Source organism: Colletotrichum acutatum (genome assembly GCF_030867785.1).
Source record: "Colletotrichum acutatum strain CBS 112980 chromosome Unknown BDZ83scaffold_127, whole genome shotgun sequence".
In the NCBI taxonomy this organism is placed as follows: domain Eukaryota; kingdom Fungi; phylum Ascomycota; class Sordariomycetes; order Glomerellales; family Glomerellaceae; genus Colletotrichum; species Colletotrichum acutatum.
This window is the reverse complement of record NW_026849121.1, coordinates 1-15,000: the sequence shown is the minus strand read 5'-3', so window position 1 is coordinate 15,000 and position 15,000 is coordinate 1. Positions and strand designations below refer to the sequence as shown.

The following is a 15,000-nucleotide window of genomic DNA, read 5'->3' as shown; positions in this document are numbered from 1 at the left end:
AGATCGCCGAGGAAAGGTCAGACACGCAGACTATCTGCGCTACCGGTACAGATAGATACCACGACATATTGGCGATATTCAACGAGACCAAAATATCTGTCGTCCGCCGCCTGTCTTTTATCTTTCCGACGAGACTGTGACATTGCCTAGCCCGTCTTCTCATTTTCGTTGTCTGCAGCCTGCTGACGTCGGGCCAGAATACACGTACACGGCCACACGCTCCTCGTCTTAGTCGTGTCGGAAGAGTGTACTTGATCCAGCTGCTGTGACACACAGACGACGCCTGTACAACTGCCCCCTAGACCTTAGCAATGAATTGTCTGTATTCGGGCGTCTTTGTGATGGATTCGCCCGGCCCCCCGGCCCAGTGCTCCCAAAGACGGCACGGTTTCCCCTTCTTGTCCCTCCATGTCACTCACCCAGCACGCACCTTCTCTGCCCGGTGCCCACGCCTCCCATGCAGTACAAAGTACATCTGGGTCATAGCCTGTTCTCCTCCTACTTCTTCCTCGAGTCTCTTCCTTCCCCCCCTGAGCTGGCTTGGGCAGTATCTGGTTAACCCTTCTGATACGGACTGATCACGCCGTGATGTGCCTGGAGGCAAGGTACCCATAAGTACCACACTCTCTCTCCACCGTGAAGGGAACCCCGGTCGTTTCTTGGTTCCAGCAGGAAAGTCTCCAGCGGGTTGGCTTCTCTCGCTTCTGAATACGGCCCCTGGGTATCCTGCCTCCGCAGCCGGTAGAGAAGGGAAAAAAGAGGAACCCCCTGCTTCCCACCAATCAAAGTCCTGGACGCTTCGTGTCGGACCCCAAACCCAAACTGTTCCTGAATCGTCCAACCTTGTCTGGTATTACCCTCCCGCACCCGCACTCTCCTTCTCACTCCCTCTTTCGCCCTGTTCTACGCCAATTCCTCTCCTTCTCCTCCACGACCCAACTACCCACGCCCTGCCTCTCTTTCTCGCACACTACTGATTCCACACCTGTCCACCACTCAACACCAAAATCCCGACAACCTCGTAATCACAATTCTGTCGACTCACTCGATCGATTCTCATTTCGACTACCTTGGGCGACGACTGGTTCGGAGCGCGGCACAATCGGCAGAGGGTTAACGACGCAGGCAACCGCGGGTTGAGGCCGGGACTGGATCTGGATTTGGGCCTACGGGGTCAGCGGCGGACGCCCATGTTGTGAACTTGGTGCCACCACACTCTCAACAGGCCGCAGCTCGTCGTCGACATCGAAACCCGACCATCGAATCAACATCACCATGGATCCATTTCACGACAAGGCAGGCAACGAGCGGAGGGCTTCCCTCAGGATGTCAGCGAGGGCCTCTTTGACGGCCGACGATGATGACTACGACCTAGCAGCAATGGGCATCTCGGACGGCTTTCGCCCAGCCAACGTCTCCGCTTCCCATCAACCCATCAACTCGATCACCAACCCTTCGACTGGCTCGGCGGTTGTGTCACGAGAATCTCCCGTGCCTCAGCGCGTCACACCTCCTCGGCCTTCCAGCATTTCAAAGCCTCCTCGTTCCCACGATCCGCTAGCCCTCCGTCACGATGGTTCAACGTCCCAATCTCAATCCAACGGCGCCCCAGTGTCCCGTGTCTCCAGCGCCTCGAGCGATTCACCAATAATCAGATCCGAGAGCCCCTACGAGGGACCATCTGGTCCGTCCTTCCCGTACCAAATGTACCCGCAACGGACCAACAGTGTCGCGACATCAAACACCGCTCGCCTGTCTGAAAGATCATACGCCGGGCCCCGCGGACCAACACACCCATACACACTCTACACACAAAACACTGTGACCCCCGACACCAACGATGGTGACAACATCCCCGTGGGATTTGCTGGCCGCTCCGACGGATATCACCGTCGCATTGGGCCTGATGGAGAGGAAGCTGCTGACCTGATCGGACCGTTGGGCCATACCGAAGAGCTTCCACCCTACACTCGATATCCCGAGCAGGCCTATACGAGGAAACAACCTGGTGAACAACTACAAGCATCGACGTCGCCAGTGCAATCTCAACAAGAGCAGCAACGGCAGCCAGAACAGCAACAGCCGTCGGCACAACAACCTGCCGTTACGGTCATGACTGCTACGGTTCCCGCCATTCCTTCTGGCGCTGGCGGCATCGGACTTGCGACACGCAACCCCGAGTTCGAGTCACGAGAGGATTTGCGTCTTTCATCACCATCCCGAACGTCTTCTCGGACCTTGAATGACGAAACTGCTAGCCAACACGAGATCAACACTGCTGCCGAGTCCTACGCTGAGAAGGGCGAGAACGCGTCCGACCGCAAATGGCAAAAGAGGGCAAAGAAGAGGCTGTTTGGTGTCGTTCCTTACTGGGCTATCTGCCTGTTGGCTGTTGGACTGGTGATGATGTGAGTTGGTACCAAATCCGTTCTACGTTTGACATAACTAACCATATCCAGGGGCATCATTCTCGGTGCTGTCATTGGAACCTTTTTCGCCAAGCACAAAAAGCCACCTGGCAAGCATCAGGACGATGAACCTATACCAGTGGTTATCCCAACGGCCACGGTCGATGTGAAGCCCCTCGCTACTCTCCCACCGGATCTTCCACCAATGGAAATTGGTACCTTCGGTCTGCCGCCTCTCATTGCAAGCCAGGCACCAAGTACTTGTTTCAACGACACAACGCAAGCCCAAGCCTGGACCTGCAACATTCCCTTTACCAGCTACGTCATGGGCGTTTCCAGAATCGCCAATGAACTACCTATATCTGATTACACCTTAAAACTTACTACTTTCAATGACAGCGATCACGACGACAACTCTAGGATCAACATGTTCTCGTGGGGTACTCAACCACCACTGATTATGGATCCTCTGAAGATGCGGCTTGTAAATGATACTTCTGAACAAGGACGCGGCGCCGCATGGTTCGCCCAGATGACCTACAACAAGACTGTGGTCGTACCCGAGGATAGGTTCCCTGGCGTCGTCACAACCCCCAAGAAGCAGCAGCCACAATCTAAAAGGGGCGGATCGTGGGATGGACCACCGCCCGGTATGTCGGAGTTCAGTAGGAAAGGGGTCAAAGGAGCGCAGGCCGGCGATCGGCCTTGGATCTGTACCTGGCCCGGAACCCTCCTCGAAGTCTTCGTCTACCCCGCCCAGAACAACAGCTACCAAAGAAAGCCATCTACCACGACTTCCAGGCCTCCGGCGGCAGCAACATTCCCTCCTTCAACATCGACGCAGTTCTTGGTCCGTGGACTGCAAACCCAGTCTCCTCAATCGAGTCCGATCCCGACCGATAGGCCACGCCGTGCACCACCACCACCGTACCCTCAGGTCATCAAATTTGAAGAGCGACGTGTCTCGCTTGACCAAACGAAGAATGCCTACTGCCGACAAGTTGAAGTCTGCGATGATGGCCAGAACACCGTGCCCGTACTAGACGATCAGGGCCAGCCAATTGAGGTCATGATAATGGAAAACCGACAAACGGTAGCAATCGCAGATTCGAGCAAACGCTGGATACACGAAGACAGCCTCTTGGTATCTCCTCGAGACCGACCGTCCAGGACAAGTCAACTTAGCGACTGTGGATGTATATGGTGGTTCACGTAACACCCATTTTCATTACGGCAGGCAAAGTCCTCACTACAACCATGATTTACTGTACGGATTAATGTACCACACACTATCTTTGCGTCAACAGGCTGTATTCCTTAATGCGGCCTATAGGTTTTTTTGTTTGGGGGCGTCAATTGAGATATGGATGAGCATCTATGGGCGTCATTCACTAGGCGCAATTAGGCAGGCGATTGTATATATATTTGGCAAATACCTATGGATGGGCAAAGATGCCCTCAAAAGGCCACTTGTAGGACGGCGGAAAGGTTTACCTGTATAGCCTGCCGATTCCTCCCAGGGTAGGCTACACACTTATTTAAAGAGATTTATTCATGTTGCAAGTCTTCTATCTTATTCGTAGTGTTATGTGTAGAGTGGTAGGTATAGAAGAATTCAAGGTTACATGTGAACAAAAAACCATAATGTATGGCCACATGGCCTTGCTCTCATAATGCATGCTTGCTGCCTACTGGGTATCATTTTCCAAACATTGCCCTCGTCATCGGTTACTCTTCTCTCTTCATGTCGGCCGCCAACCCTTCCAAAAAGTTCTCCGCCATCTTCTTGGCCCTCCTAGCCTCGACCTCTTTCCGCCGCTGCTCAATCTCCTTGCGCCTGGCCTCCTTCTTCTCCTCCCTCTCCTTCCTCGCCGCCTCCGTCCGCACTCTTTCTTCTTCGAGCCCCTGAAACTCCTTTTGCCTTGTCTCCTCGTCTTTGCTAAACTTGTAAAAGCCCGTGCCCTTTGTGCGGATCTCGCTGTCGGCGTCGTAGTGCCTGGCCTCGGGCGGCGTGGCGCTGCGGTCCCGCTTCTTGGCCAGCTCCGCCATCTTGTCCGGGTCCTCCGGGTTGAAGGCCATGGTCTGGATGGCGTCGCCGTACAGCAGCTTGGCGGGGGCCGCGGGGCGGGCTGACATGCGTTCGAGCTCTTCGGCGCCGAGGAGGCCGCGCCGGCGCTGGCGCTCGAGGCGTTCCTTGTCTGCTTTTGTGCCGCGGCGGAGGCGGCCGAATTCGTCTTCGTATTCTATGATTGTGTTGTCCTCGTCGTTTCCGTCGCCGCCGTCGGACTCGTTATCGTCAGAGCCGCTTGAACTTGCTTCCCGGCGACCGTTCTTCTTCTTCTTGTCATCGGATTCGGCCCATTTTCGGTCAAAGTCGATGAGAGGTGCCGCCTCGTTCTCCTTGGGGACGTAGTCGCCCCGCTTCATGGCCGCGTAGAGACGTGCCTTTTCTTCCATCTTGCGTCGTGCGCTGGCGAGGTTTGATGTTTCTTCTTCCGTGCCGAGGGGGTCTTTTAGGTTCAACTTGTTGCTGCTGGCTGCTGCTGTGCCTGCGGATTTCTTGTTATGCCTGTCGCCATCTTTTCCTTTCCCGCCAAAGAGGCTTGATCGTGCCTTGGAGGGTCGAGGCCGGGCTGGTGCTGAGGATGTCGAGGAGGGCGCCGACATGAGTGAGGTGAGTTGGGCTGTGAAGTCGAGCGAGCTGCCGAGAGCCGTGTCGTTTTTGCGCTTCTTGGGCGGCGGTTGGCCGTAGAGGTTTGGATCTTGCGGGGTCTTGGTGTGCTGCATCTTGGTGTGCTCCGAAGATATCACTCGGGTTCAATTAGAAATCCAGAAGAAGGTTTTGCTGTGTTTGAAGTCGCTGTGTACAATGGTGGTGTTCGTCGTGGAGGTGTAGGTGAGAAACCTTGCCTGGATGCATGCGCGCGCTGTCAGTGAGCGCGGTGGACATTACACCCCGATGTCCCTTATCGTTATCGGAATGGCAGGGATTTCGGGCAGGCGACACCAATGTGCTACCTGAAAGCACGGCACAGAATTTGGACAGCCCCAGGTACCCTAGAAATGATACCGTCAAGTAAAGTGAGTACGTCCCCGATTCATATTGACTTAAGCCCCATGCGAAGAAGCCCGTCAGAAAGTTGTTGGCTTCCTTGGAAGCATTGCTATTTCCCGTAAGTTCTGTTTACGACTAGGGCTCTCAGAAGGTTCAATGATGAACTTATGACACCTCGAACTGTAGTCAATAGTAGCTTTCCTTACTTGTGTCTGCTGTCCCTGTTGCATTTTTGTAAACATTTATAGCATCCCATTAATGAAGGAATCCCAACAAACAAAGAGGAAAGCGAGCCTCCCTTCCAGTCAGCAGAACCGCCCAAATAAAGCACAATTAGCAGCCAGGCAAAGTAAACACATGGAAAAAAAGCGCTGCATTATGTGAGAAACGCTTTTCGCAGCTCATTACGCAACCATGACCTATCCGCCCATCGAGCTACTACTCTAGACTCTCGCAAAAACCTTGCCCTCAAAGCACAGCCCCTTCATCACAACCTCGCATTCGCTCTACCCAGAAAATGAGCTGTGCCCGGTCCCGGACTCGCTCGGATGCTGTATGCGTTTCCGCGCTGAATCTGTCACTGTTGAAGGGATGGCCGTCGTCCCACCCGAGGCTTCCAGTGGTGGTGGTGCCTTTTGCTGTTGCGACAGATGCCTCGGCTCACGCGAAGACGTCTGGTTTTGGGTTTGATTCCACGGACGGCTCCAACATATTCTATAGATGTAGATAGCGATGTCTACACCGATCAAGAGGAGGATGGGGCCAAAGAAGCAGAATCCCAGTGCGATCTAGTGAAAGGGTGTTAGCGAAGCGGCAGCTGGGAGAGTATTGAACAGTCCTTGTTAAGGAGACTTACAAAGGCGCCTGAGATATATCTGACAATGGTAGGGTAGTCGGAGTGCAGTAATGAGTAGGTCATCATGGTGTCGTACCACGAGACGGTTTGCGCGTGAGTATCCATCAGGGGATTGTAGGAGCAATGGCGAGGGCCATTGGCTATTGAGATTGGAATTAATTGAAGAAAGATGACGATGATGGGAGAATGTCGGGAGCAGCAGAATTCGGCGGGGTGGTCTTGGATCGCAATGGCTGGCTGCTGCAGTCGCGTGTGTGACGGCAGAAATGTAAGGCAGTCTGACGGCAAGTAGTAAAAGGGATGTTGAGAGTGGTATGACGAGACGTGATTGAGCAATCAGGTAGAGGGTCGTTGCTGGGTATCTTGGACGCTTTGCACCGAGGTATGCAATTTGGGTGGTCTCTTATGTTAATAAATATTCCCCTCGGTCATGGTCTTGGGCGGGCCAGTCGTGAGACAGTCAGGTGTTGGGTGCCGAGGTGGATAATCAGGCAAAGGGAGGCATTGATGTAGATGCTTATGAGGATGCGCGAAGAGCATGGGATGGCCGACCGACGCCTCCGTCACGTTTTAGTGTTTAGTCCAGATCGAGCGGCCACGGTGCAACGACTTCTGACTCTATAAGTGACAAGGCATTTTGGTAATCTTCCGAGAGCCCCCATTCGATGGAATTCACAGCAGCTGGGGCCCTACTTGTTCCCATGTCTTAAGGCCAAGGTGGTATAGTCACCTCGCTCCCCTCTTACCTTACCCTTTTTCTGTTCTCTCACCATGAAAACGACCTACACCTGTATCTGAAAAGCCTTCCCGTCGTGTTCTGGATGGTAAAAGGGGCGTCCTCGGCCCCTCTTCAGCGTTGGAAAACATACCTTAAGTTCTTAGGTACACCGGCGGGTGGCAGATCACCCGGAACGAGTGACGCAGCCAGGAACCCGCAGTGGGCACGGGTGTGCCGGGCGGGCCTTCAGCTGTTATCGCTTATCACTCAGATACCAAAACACCTGTGGTTCACCGGGAGGTCAAGCGTCAGGACTCACCGCCTACCCAATCGGTAGCTTTCATCGTCCCCCGCCATGCATCACCGCCCGCTCCCATGGCAACTTTTTGATTTTCAGGCGGCCAATTGTTCACCTTGAGCGCATATCAGACGACTCCCCATCCCAGCCGTCTCTCTAGCCGAAGACAGCTCGAACGCGTCTATTCATTCTCTTCGGCTCTATTCACAGAAAATTGATCGGATTCAATCAGCGACCGGCCATGAGTAGACCGGAAAAGAAAAACAAAACCACAAAGCGGGAGGAGTACCGCAATGCGCGCAACCAAGATGGCGTGGCCGAACTGCCCAAAAAGAAGTTCTACCGCCAACGCGCTCATGCAAACCCTTTCTCAGACCATCAATTAGTCTAGTTGAGTCTCAATGGTTATACTGCCCTCTGGTATCTACTCGCTTGCTAACTGTCACCATCCCAAATAAAGCCCGGCCAGTCCAGACTCCATGAACTGGACGCAGTACTATCCCGCCTTTGCAGCCAATGACGAGACCCCCTCTACCGATCCCACAGTTACGGGTTCCATGACTCTGGATGCCTCGAAGCCGAAAACGCGCAGTCTTACGAAGGATGTGGAGGTTGTTGACATTGGCTGCGGCTTCGGAGGCTTGACCGTAGCTCTGTCACCCATCCTCCCAGAGACCCTCATTCTCGGTAGGTGGATTGTCTAAGCTTGTATTCGGTGAGTGTGCTGACCTTTCTGCTCTTCTCAGGCCTCGAGATCCGCACTTCGGTCACGGAATACGTTCAGGAGCGCATCAAGGCCCTCCGAGTTCAGAACCAGGAGACTGGCCGGTACCAGAACATCAGCTGCCTCCGCGCCAACAGCATGAAGTTTCTCCCCAACTTCTTCAAAAAGGCACAGCTCTCCAAGATCTTCATCTGCTTCCCCGACCCGCATTTCAAGGCACGGAAACACAAGGCCAGAATCGTATCAACGACACTCAACTCCGAATACGCCTTTGCGCTGCGCCCGGGAGGCATCGTGTACACCATTACAGACGTCGAGCCCCTGCATCAGTGGATGGTGGGCCACTTCAATGCCCATCCCGCATTCGAGCGTGTGCCTGAGGAAGAGCAGGAGGCCGACGAGTGTGTCAAGGTGATGGCGTCCGAGACGGAAGAGAGCAAGAAAGTGACGCGGAATCAGGGCCAGAAGCACATTGCGCTTTTCCGCAGACTGGAAGATCCTCCATGGTAAATGGCAAGGACTTGCTTGACCAGAGTGATGGTGGCATGACTCTTTGGTAAAAGAGACCTCGGTGCTTAGTCTCGAAAAAGTTCAAATAATACCCCTTTCTTCTTGTCGTAGATTCTCAGAAATGACTAAATTGTGCCCTGCTCTCATTTGAGCCACGAAATTGAGGATAGAGTCCTTAGACAGGCCGCTTCTCGTTGAGTCCTTACAGGCAGGTATTGTACATGCAAGCTCGACGGTGTAGGATGTTTCCAATATTTTCAGCCCCAAGAGCTTTTCAGCGCCATACTTTCATGCAGCAGCAAAACAAGTCCGCAAAATTGCGTGTATCCATCTCTGTTCACGACGTAACTCATGCATTCATGGTAGCTTTTCTGAGAAGGCAAGCGCATTTCAAGCATTGGATACCTTAAGAGGCAGGGCTCCACCGAGACTCCCCTCATGCACCCGACCCTGCAGCGCGTCTGCAGCAACGGTAAGTGGCACGACTATGTAGTCTCAAATATGTGATATAATCTGCTTGATTGATTCTAAGCTTGTTATGGCTTGAGCTACCCTATCTAGGTTAGTAGTAGTTCGGTACGTACCTTATGGAGGTACGTACCCAGGAGGTCGTGGCAACCTCCCCCTAATAGGGAAAAAATACGAACGTCCGCGTTCGTCTTTAAATTATGTCCTCGCCCTTAGTAACGCCTATCTATCCTCCGTATCCTATGTCCTCGTCCTTTTTCGACTCCTCTCCGTCTCTAATAGTCTATTCGGGAATTTTTAGGTCGGGGTTATCGATTAGCTCGGGCTTGTCGTTAATCTCGAACTTGGGGTTATTGATTAATTTAGGTTTATCAGAGTCTACGTCTTCTTTAACAGGTTTGAACTTATCGATTTCGGAGTCGGAATCTTTAGTAATTAAGTCTTGTTCTATCTCTCGCTCTAGGGTAAGCGTAGGCTCGTCGTTAAAGAATTGTCTAACGATGTGTATAGGGTTATTTCCCGTAGCGGCGATTACTATTAGGGATAGTTTAACTATATCCTCTTGAGTAACGGGACCACTTAAGAAGTACTCCGTCTCCTCTCCCGCGTTAACTTCGTTGTCCTATATAAGGGTCCCGTTATTCCTTCTAGTTATGTTAGTCTACGTCTACGCGTTAGCAGTTTAAGGCAGCTAAGTATCCTTAATATTAATAGTAACGTTCTTAGGGCGCTCGCTTAGAGCTAGGGCCTTATCGTTATCGCGGAGTTTATTAAAGTCGTAAATAATATTATCTAGCTTTGCTATACGGGCGTCAATATTAGCCTCGTTATATAATTCCGCTATGTCGGATTTAAAGCTTTTCTAAACTTTAATAGTATTAAGTAGCTTTTTAAATTCTTTAGTTACTCTTCGGCGCTCGGCAGTTTTATTAATCTATAGGTCTTTATAAAGTTTTATATAAATATCGCCAATAGCCTCGTAAATCTTAATACGCTCCGCTTTAATAAAGTTATCGGATTTTACCTCGTCGTTATTATTAAACTTCGTATTAATAGTCTCGGTTTCGTAATAAATCTTTTTAATAAGTCTCTCGTCCTTTATAGTAATCTTACGCTTAGTTAGCTTAGCTACCTTTTTAATACGAGGCTCGAGGTTAATAATAGCTAAACGCTTTTAAAGGCCGTTATAAGTTACGTCGCGGCTTTAAAAGTAATTAAATATATTAATCTATTTAATAAATCTACTATTTAAATTCTCTACCTAGCTAGGGGGTAAGTTAAGGTAGTAAAAAAAGAGTACTATAATAGCGTTGTTAAAATCCGGGCTCTTATTTAAATTTATTACGTTATAAAAGCGCTTTACGATTTTATTTATTACGACTTTACCCTTCGTTATAATAGACTTAGGGAGTTAATTTATAATACTCTTTAGAATAGCGTACTTAGACTCGATATAGTTAACTATATACTTTTTATTATTATTTTAATATATAATAGCGATCTATATAGTGGTTTTTTTCCGGCTTTATAAGCATAAAAAATCGACCTTAACGGGATTAGGCTTTTAAAGGAAATTATATAATATAATATACTTTTTAACTATATAATACGCACAATATGCCCTAAGTACGCACTTAATTTAATATAGTAATTTTAATATAAAAACCGCTATATAATTCGGGATAGGTAAGCTGCCCTATTTAGCTATTTATTAACGATAGGCTAAGCGATATACCTACGTAGCGGCGGTAGCTAAAAAGGTCGACTATAAAGGTCGGCCGTAAAGGTCGGCCATAAAGGTCGGAGGCGGCCTTCTTTAATTATAGAGGTTCTAAATTTTAATAATAATATAGAGGTTTTTAAAGAAAGGGCTAAAAGGGCTAATATTTAGCTACTCTTCGTACTAAAGCTCGTAAAGATTCTTTTTATCTTTATTACTTCCTATATTACTTATAAGCTTCTTTATTTAAACTAAATAAACTAATAAATAAACCTATTAAATAAACCTATTAATATATAAACTACTAATCTATATTTAATATATAGTTAGTAATTAGCGGGCTAGGACTTTTTAATAATGCCCCTCGATAAGTCTACCCCCCTCGGACTAGGCCCTTTTTTTAGCCGGCTCGATACTATAATTATCGTAGTTAATATAGGTACGTTTAAAAAGTAGTAAAGTGCTTTTTAGTAATACGGAATTCGGCTAAGCGACGGTATAAACGTTATAAATAACTAGGCCGGTATTAATATTAAAATCCGGTATATTAACGCCGGCCTAGTTATAATAACCGAGATAGGTAGGCTAGAAATATATAGGGTTAAAATAATAAACTAGCGCTTAAAACGGTTTTTACGAGCCCCCCTAGGTAACGATAATACCTATATAAAAAAAGAGATTATACTAGACTTAGCTACTTATACGGGCTAGTATTAAGAGGTTTTATATACGTTAAAATAAATAAAGCTTGCCCTTTAGACGGGTAATAAAAGGTCGGGAGCTATTAATAAAAAAAGAAAATAGTCGAGTCGGTTAACTATTTTAGTTAGTAATTAGGTTTAAAGCGTAATATATTTAGTTTTTTTTAATATATAATATATAGTACGGCCCCGGCGGATTACTCTATTAAGGGGATAATAGCGATCTTTAAAGCTATATACTAAATAGGGGTTAGGGTTTTATTTCTAAATAGAGAGATAATATAGTTACTTTTTTTATTAATTATCTCGTTACGCTCGGCTTTAATAAACTTAGTATAAAACGACTTTTCAGAAACGCGGTTATAAAAAATAGCTATTTTATTAGTTATTATAATATTTATTATTAATTACTTTATATAAGTATTTATTAGAAGTGTAATTATATAAAAAGAAATAATACTAATACTAGAGCTAGTATATAAAGTAAATATTATTATTATTATTAAAGTATATTATAAAGGAAAAAAGAAAAAAGGATATTACCGGTCGTAATAAGTAATTAAGTATTTAGGTCCTTTTACGTATATAGGAAAGAGCAGTTAGTTAAGTAATACGCTATTATAATTTAGAAAGAAGGAGGTTTAGATTTTTAAAAAAAGTAAAATAAGTCGGGGAAGGCGTATTCTATTTATTTCTCTCTAAGCTACTATTAAAATTTATTTCTAAATCTAATAATTTTAACTAAGTATTATTTAATATTACCTCGTATTATCCGTTATCCGATAATACGTTATAAAGAGTCGCTTAGTATAATAGGTCCTAGATACGGTAAAGAGCGTCCGAAAATATCTATCGGTAGTACTAGTTCTAAGTAGTTAATAGATATTACGTTATATATTTTTATATAGTTTAGTAGCTAAAGTTAATAAACTAGTCTTTTTACTTTTTTAATAATAGTAAATAGTCCTACGAATTATTATCCGAGTTTATATTTAAAGGCCGTAGTTTAAAGCGTCGAGTATCCCCTATATAAATAGAGTATTATACGTTATTTTATTATAAAGAACTTAAATAGTCGTTTCTAATTGTAATATAATTTAGTTTTTATCGCTACGATTATAATAGTATTATAAACTTTAAATCGTATTACTATCCGACTTAGTAATAGCGCTATTACGTTAGCTATAATATTAACTACGTTATTTAATATAAAGCCGAGGGCTATTTTATTAAATAAAGTATTTATTATTAAGGCTTTAAAGTTATTTATTTTAAATTATAGTTAGGGAACGGCTATATCCTATTCGTTTAGCGACTCTATAAATACTATATATATCCGGAGTATAGATTTAATAATAAAGTTTATCCGCTCGCTCTAGCCGTCTATTTATAAATAATAAACTATAGAATATAAAAGCGTAGTTCTTAGTCGCTTTTATATATATATTTATATTTTAAAAAAATTTAGGGTCCTTATTATTAATAATAATTTTAAAGAGCCTTTAGTTAGTATTTTAAAGTTAATCGATAAGCGCGTTTACCTATTATACTATCGTTTACGTAGTTTTATTTATTACTAAGCTAACTTATTTAGAAAACTTATTAATAATTATAAAGAGGTAGTTATATTCCTTAATAGTCTTCGGGAAGCTAAAAATAAAGTCTATTATAATAATATAATAAAAGTACGGTAATAGTATTATTAATTATATATCTCTATATAGTTAGTAAAATTTATTTTTATATATAGCGCACTCTAAATATCTTTAAAAGTACTTTTTTAATAGCTTTATTATATATAGGATATAATACCTAAGGAGTAGGTCTCTAATTTTATTATATTTTAAATAGTTTTTATTATATACCGTAGTAAAGACGTCTTTATAATATATCTATAATATATATAATCTATTTAGGACTCCTTTAATAGTTTTCTATATAAGGCCGTCTCGGAATTTAAAAAGGAGCTTAATATAGTCTTTTTTTATTAATATAAAGTTTTTATATAGAGTTTATAAAATAGGGCCGAATATTAAGTCGTTTATATATCCTTTTTATAGTTTATTTTTAAATTCTAAACTTATTTTAAAAAGTACGGTTTTAATACCGTTTTATATTATTAGCGGAGCTAAATTATTATTAATAATTTTTTTTAAATATTATATAAAAGGGAGCCTAGGAATAACGTTCTATTTTAATTAGTCTATAAAAAATACTAATTATATTTATATTTAAAGTACTTATTCTTTTAATACGTCGTTAAATAGGACGTCGAGGCCGCTATATCCTAGTTATAAATCGTCTTTTCTAGGTTTAGCTAGGAATTATAATAAAGTATTTAGTACTATATATTTTTTCCTAGGTTTATAAATAGTTTATAGTTCGAACTAGTTAGCGTATTTTATAGCGCGAATAAGTTTTTTATTTTTAATACTAATAGCTAATAATATAGTAATGTCTATTAACTTTAAAAGGCCGATAATAACGTAGTAGTTAGTAACGAATATAATAAATAAACGTAACTATATAATCTATTTTTTAGCTTTCTTTAGTACTTAGATAAATCTAAATATCTCTATTTTTATTAACTAATATCTTTATTTAGCGGTTAATAAGATTTTTAAAAAATAATAAATTAGTTAAATTATAGTCCGTAGCGGGTTAATAAAAAGGGCGTCGTTATTTTTAATCTTTTAAAGTATAGTTAGTTTAATATAATAAATTATTATACCGATCCCCGTAATTACGATATCGAAATCTATAAAGAGCGGTCTATTTTTATTAAAATAATAAAGTCATATAAATTATAATAGGGCGGCGCGTACTTTTTTAAATACTACTTTCTCTACTTCGATAGCTTCGAGTTTAATTATAAATATTTATTACTTACGGCCTAGGTCCTTGTTTATAATACGTTATCCTATTTTATTAATTTATCGTTTAAAGAGCTCCGTTTTATATATTTCGAGCGGCTCTATAATAGTTACGTAGTTAGGTACGTTATAATATAAAAATTCTAAAAAGCTAATAAATATTTTAAAGTCTTTTAGTATTACTAAGTATTTAATTTATTTAATAGTATCGAGTTTATTTATTACTATAGTTAGTCCTAAGGCGTCTACGTATCTATTAAAAACTATTACTTTTAAAAAATTAATATAAGTTTTTGCTAGCCCGATATTAATATTTTTATTTTAAAAAAGGGAGTAGGTTTATTATAGGTCTCTTTAATAGTTTTTAAAAGTATTAGATATAACGACGATATTATTATAATAAAAGCGAGCGTTAGTACTATTAAAAAGGATATCTATTTATCTTTATACATAAGCGTTCGAATTTTTATAACCTATAATTATATAGTTAAATATATACTACCCGTTAGGCATTATAATAGTAAAAGCCTAGTTAGTTTTTAAGTATATCTACTATTAATAATAGAATAACGTCGCGTCTATTACGGTAATATATTTTTTATCTTTTACTATATTAAAAATATTTTCTTAAGATTGCGTTAAGTAGCTATTTAATAGCGCGATTTTATT

The 15,000-nt window shown here is 43.6% G+C and overlaps 4 protein-coding genes across 4 annotated transcripts; 2 read left to right on the top strand and 2 right to left on the bottom strand.

The window, feature by feature from the left end:
- The first annotated feature begins 873 nt into the window (after window positions 1-873).
- BDZ83DRAFT_636216 (uncharacterized protein) lies at window positions 874-4,057 on the top strand. Its single transcript, XM_060509238.1, has 2 exons — window positions 874-2,408; window positions 2,460-4,057. Exons 1-2 carry the CDS (start codon window positions 1,276-1,278, stop codon window positions 3,622-3,624), a joined length of 2,298 nt encoding a protein of 765 aa, XP_060360094.1. The 5' UTR covers window positions 874-1,275; the 3' UTR covers window positions 3,625-4,057.
- On the bottom strand, window positions 4,058-5,374 carry BDZ83DRAFT_636215 (uncharacterized protein). The gene has a single exon (XM_060509237.1). The coding sequence runs from the start codon at window positions 5,193-5,195 to the stop codon at window positions 4,137-4,139; it is 1,059 nt and encodes a 352-aa protein (XP_060360093.1). The 5' UTR covers window positions 5,196-5,374; the 3' UTR covers window positions 4,058-4,136.
- A 595-nt stretch (window positions 5,375-5,969) lies between these two features.
- BDZ83DRAFT_588502 (uncharacterized protein) lies at window positions 5,970-6,424 on the bottom strand (the record flags this gene model as incomplete). The annotated part of the gene is made up of 2 exons (XM_060506142.1): window positions 5,970-6,251; window positions 6,320-6,424. The coding sequence occupies 2 exons, from the start codon at window positions 6,422-6,424 to the stop codon at window positions 5,970-5,972; spliced, it is 387 nt and encodes a 128-aa protein (XP_060360092.1).
- Window positions 6,425-7,576: 1,152 nt separating this feature from the next.
- BDZ83DRAFT_588453 (putative methyltransferase-domain-containing protein) lies at window positions 7,577-8,569 on the top strand (the record flags this gene model as incomplete). Its single annotated transcript, XM_060506138.1, has 3 exons — window positions 7,577-7,725; window positions 7,796-8,022; window positions 8,082-8,569. 3 exons carry the CDS (start codon window positions 7,577-7,579, stop codon window positions 8,567-8,569), a joined length of 864 nt encoding a protein of 287 aa, XP_060360091.1.
- Window positions 8,570-15,000: the final 6,431 nt, after the last annotated feature.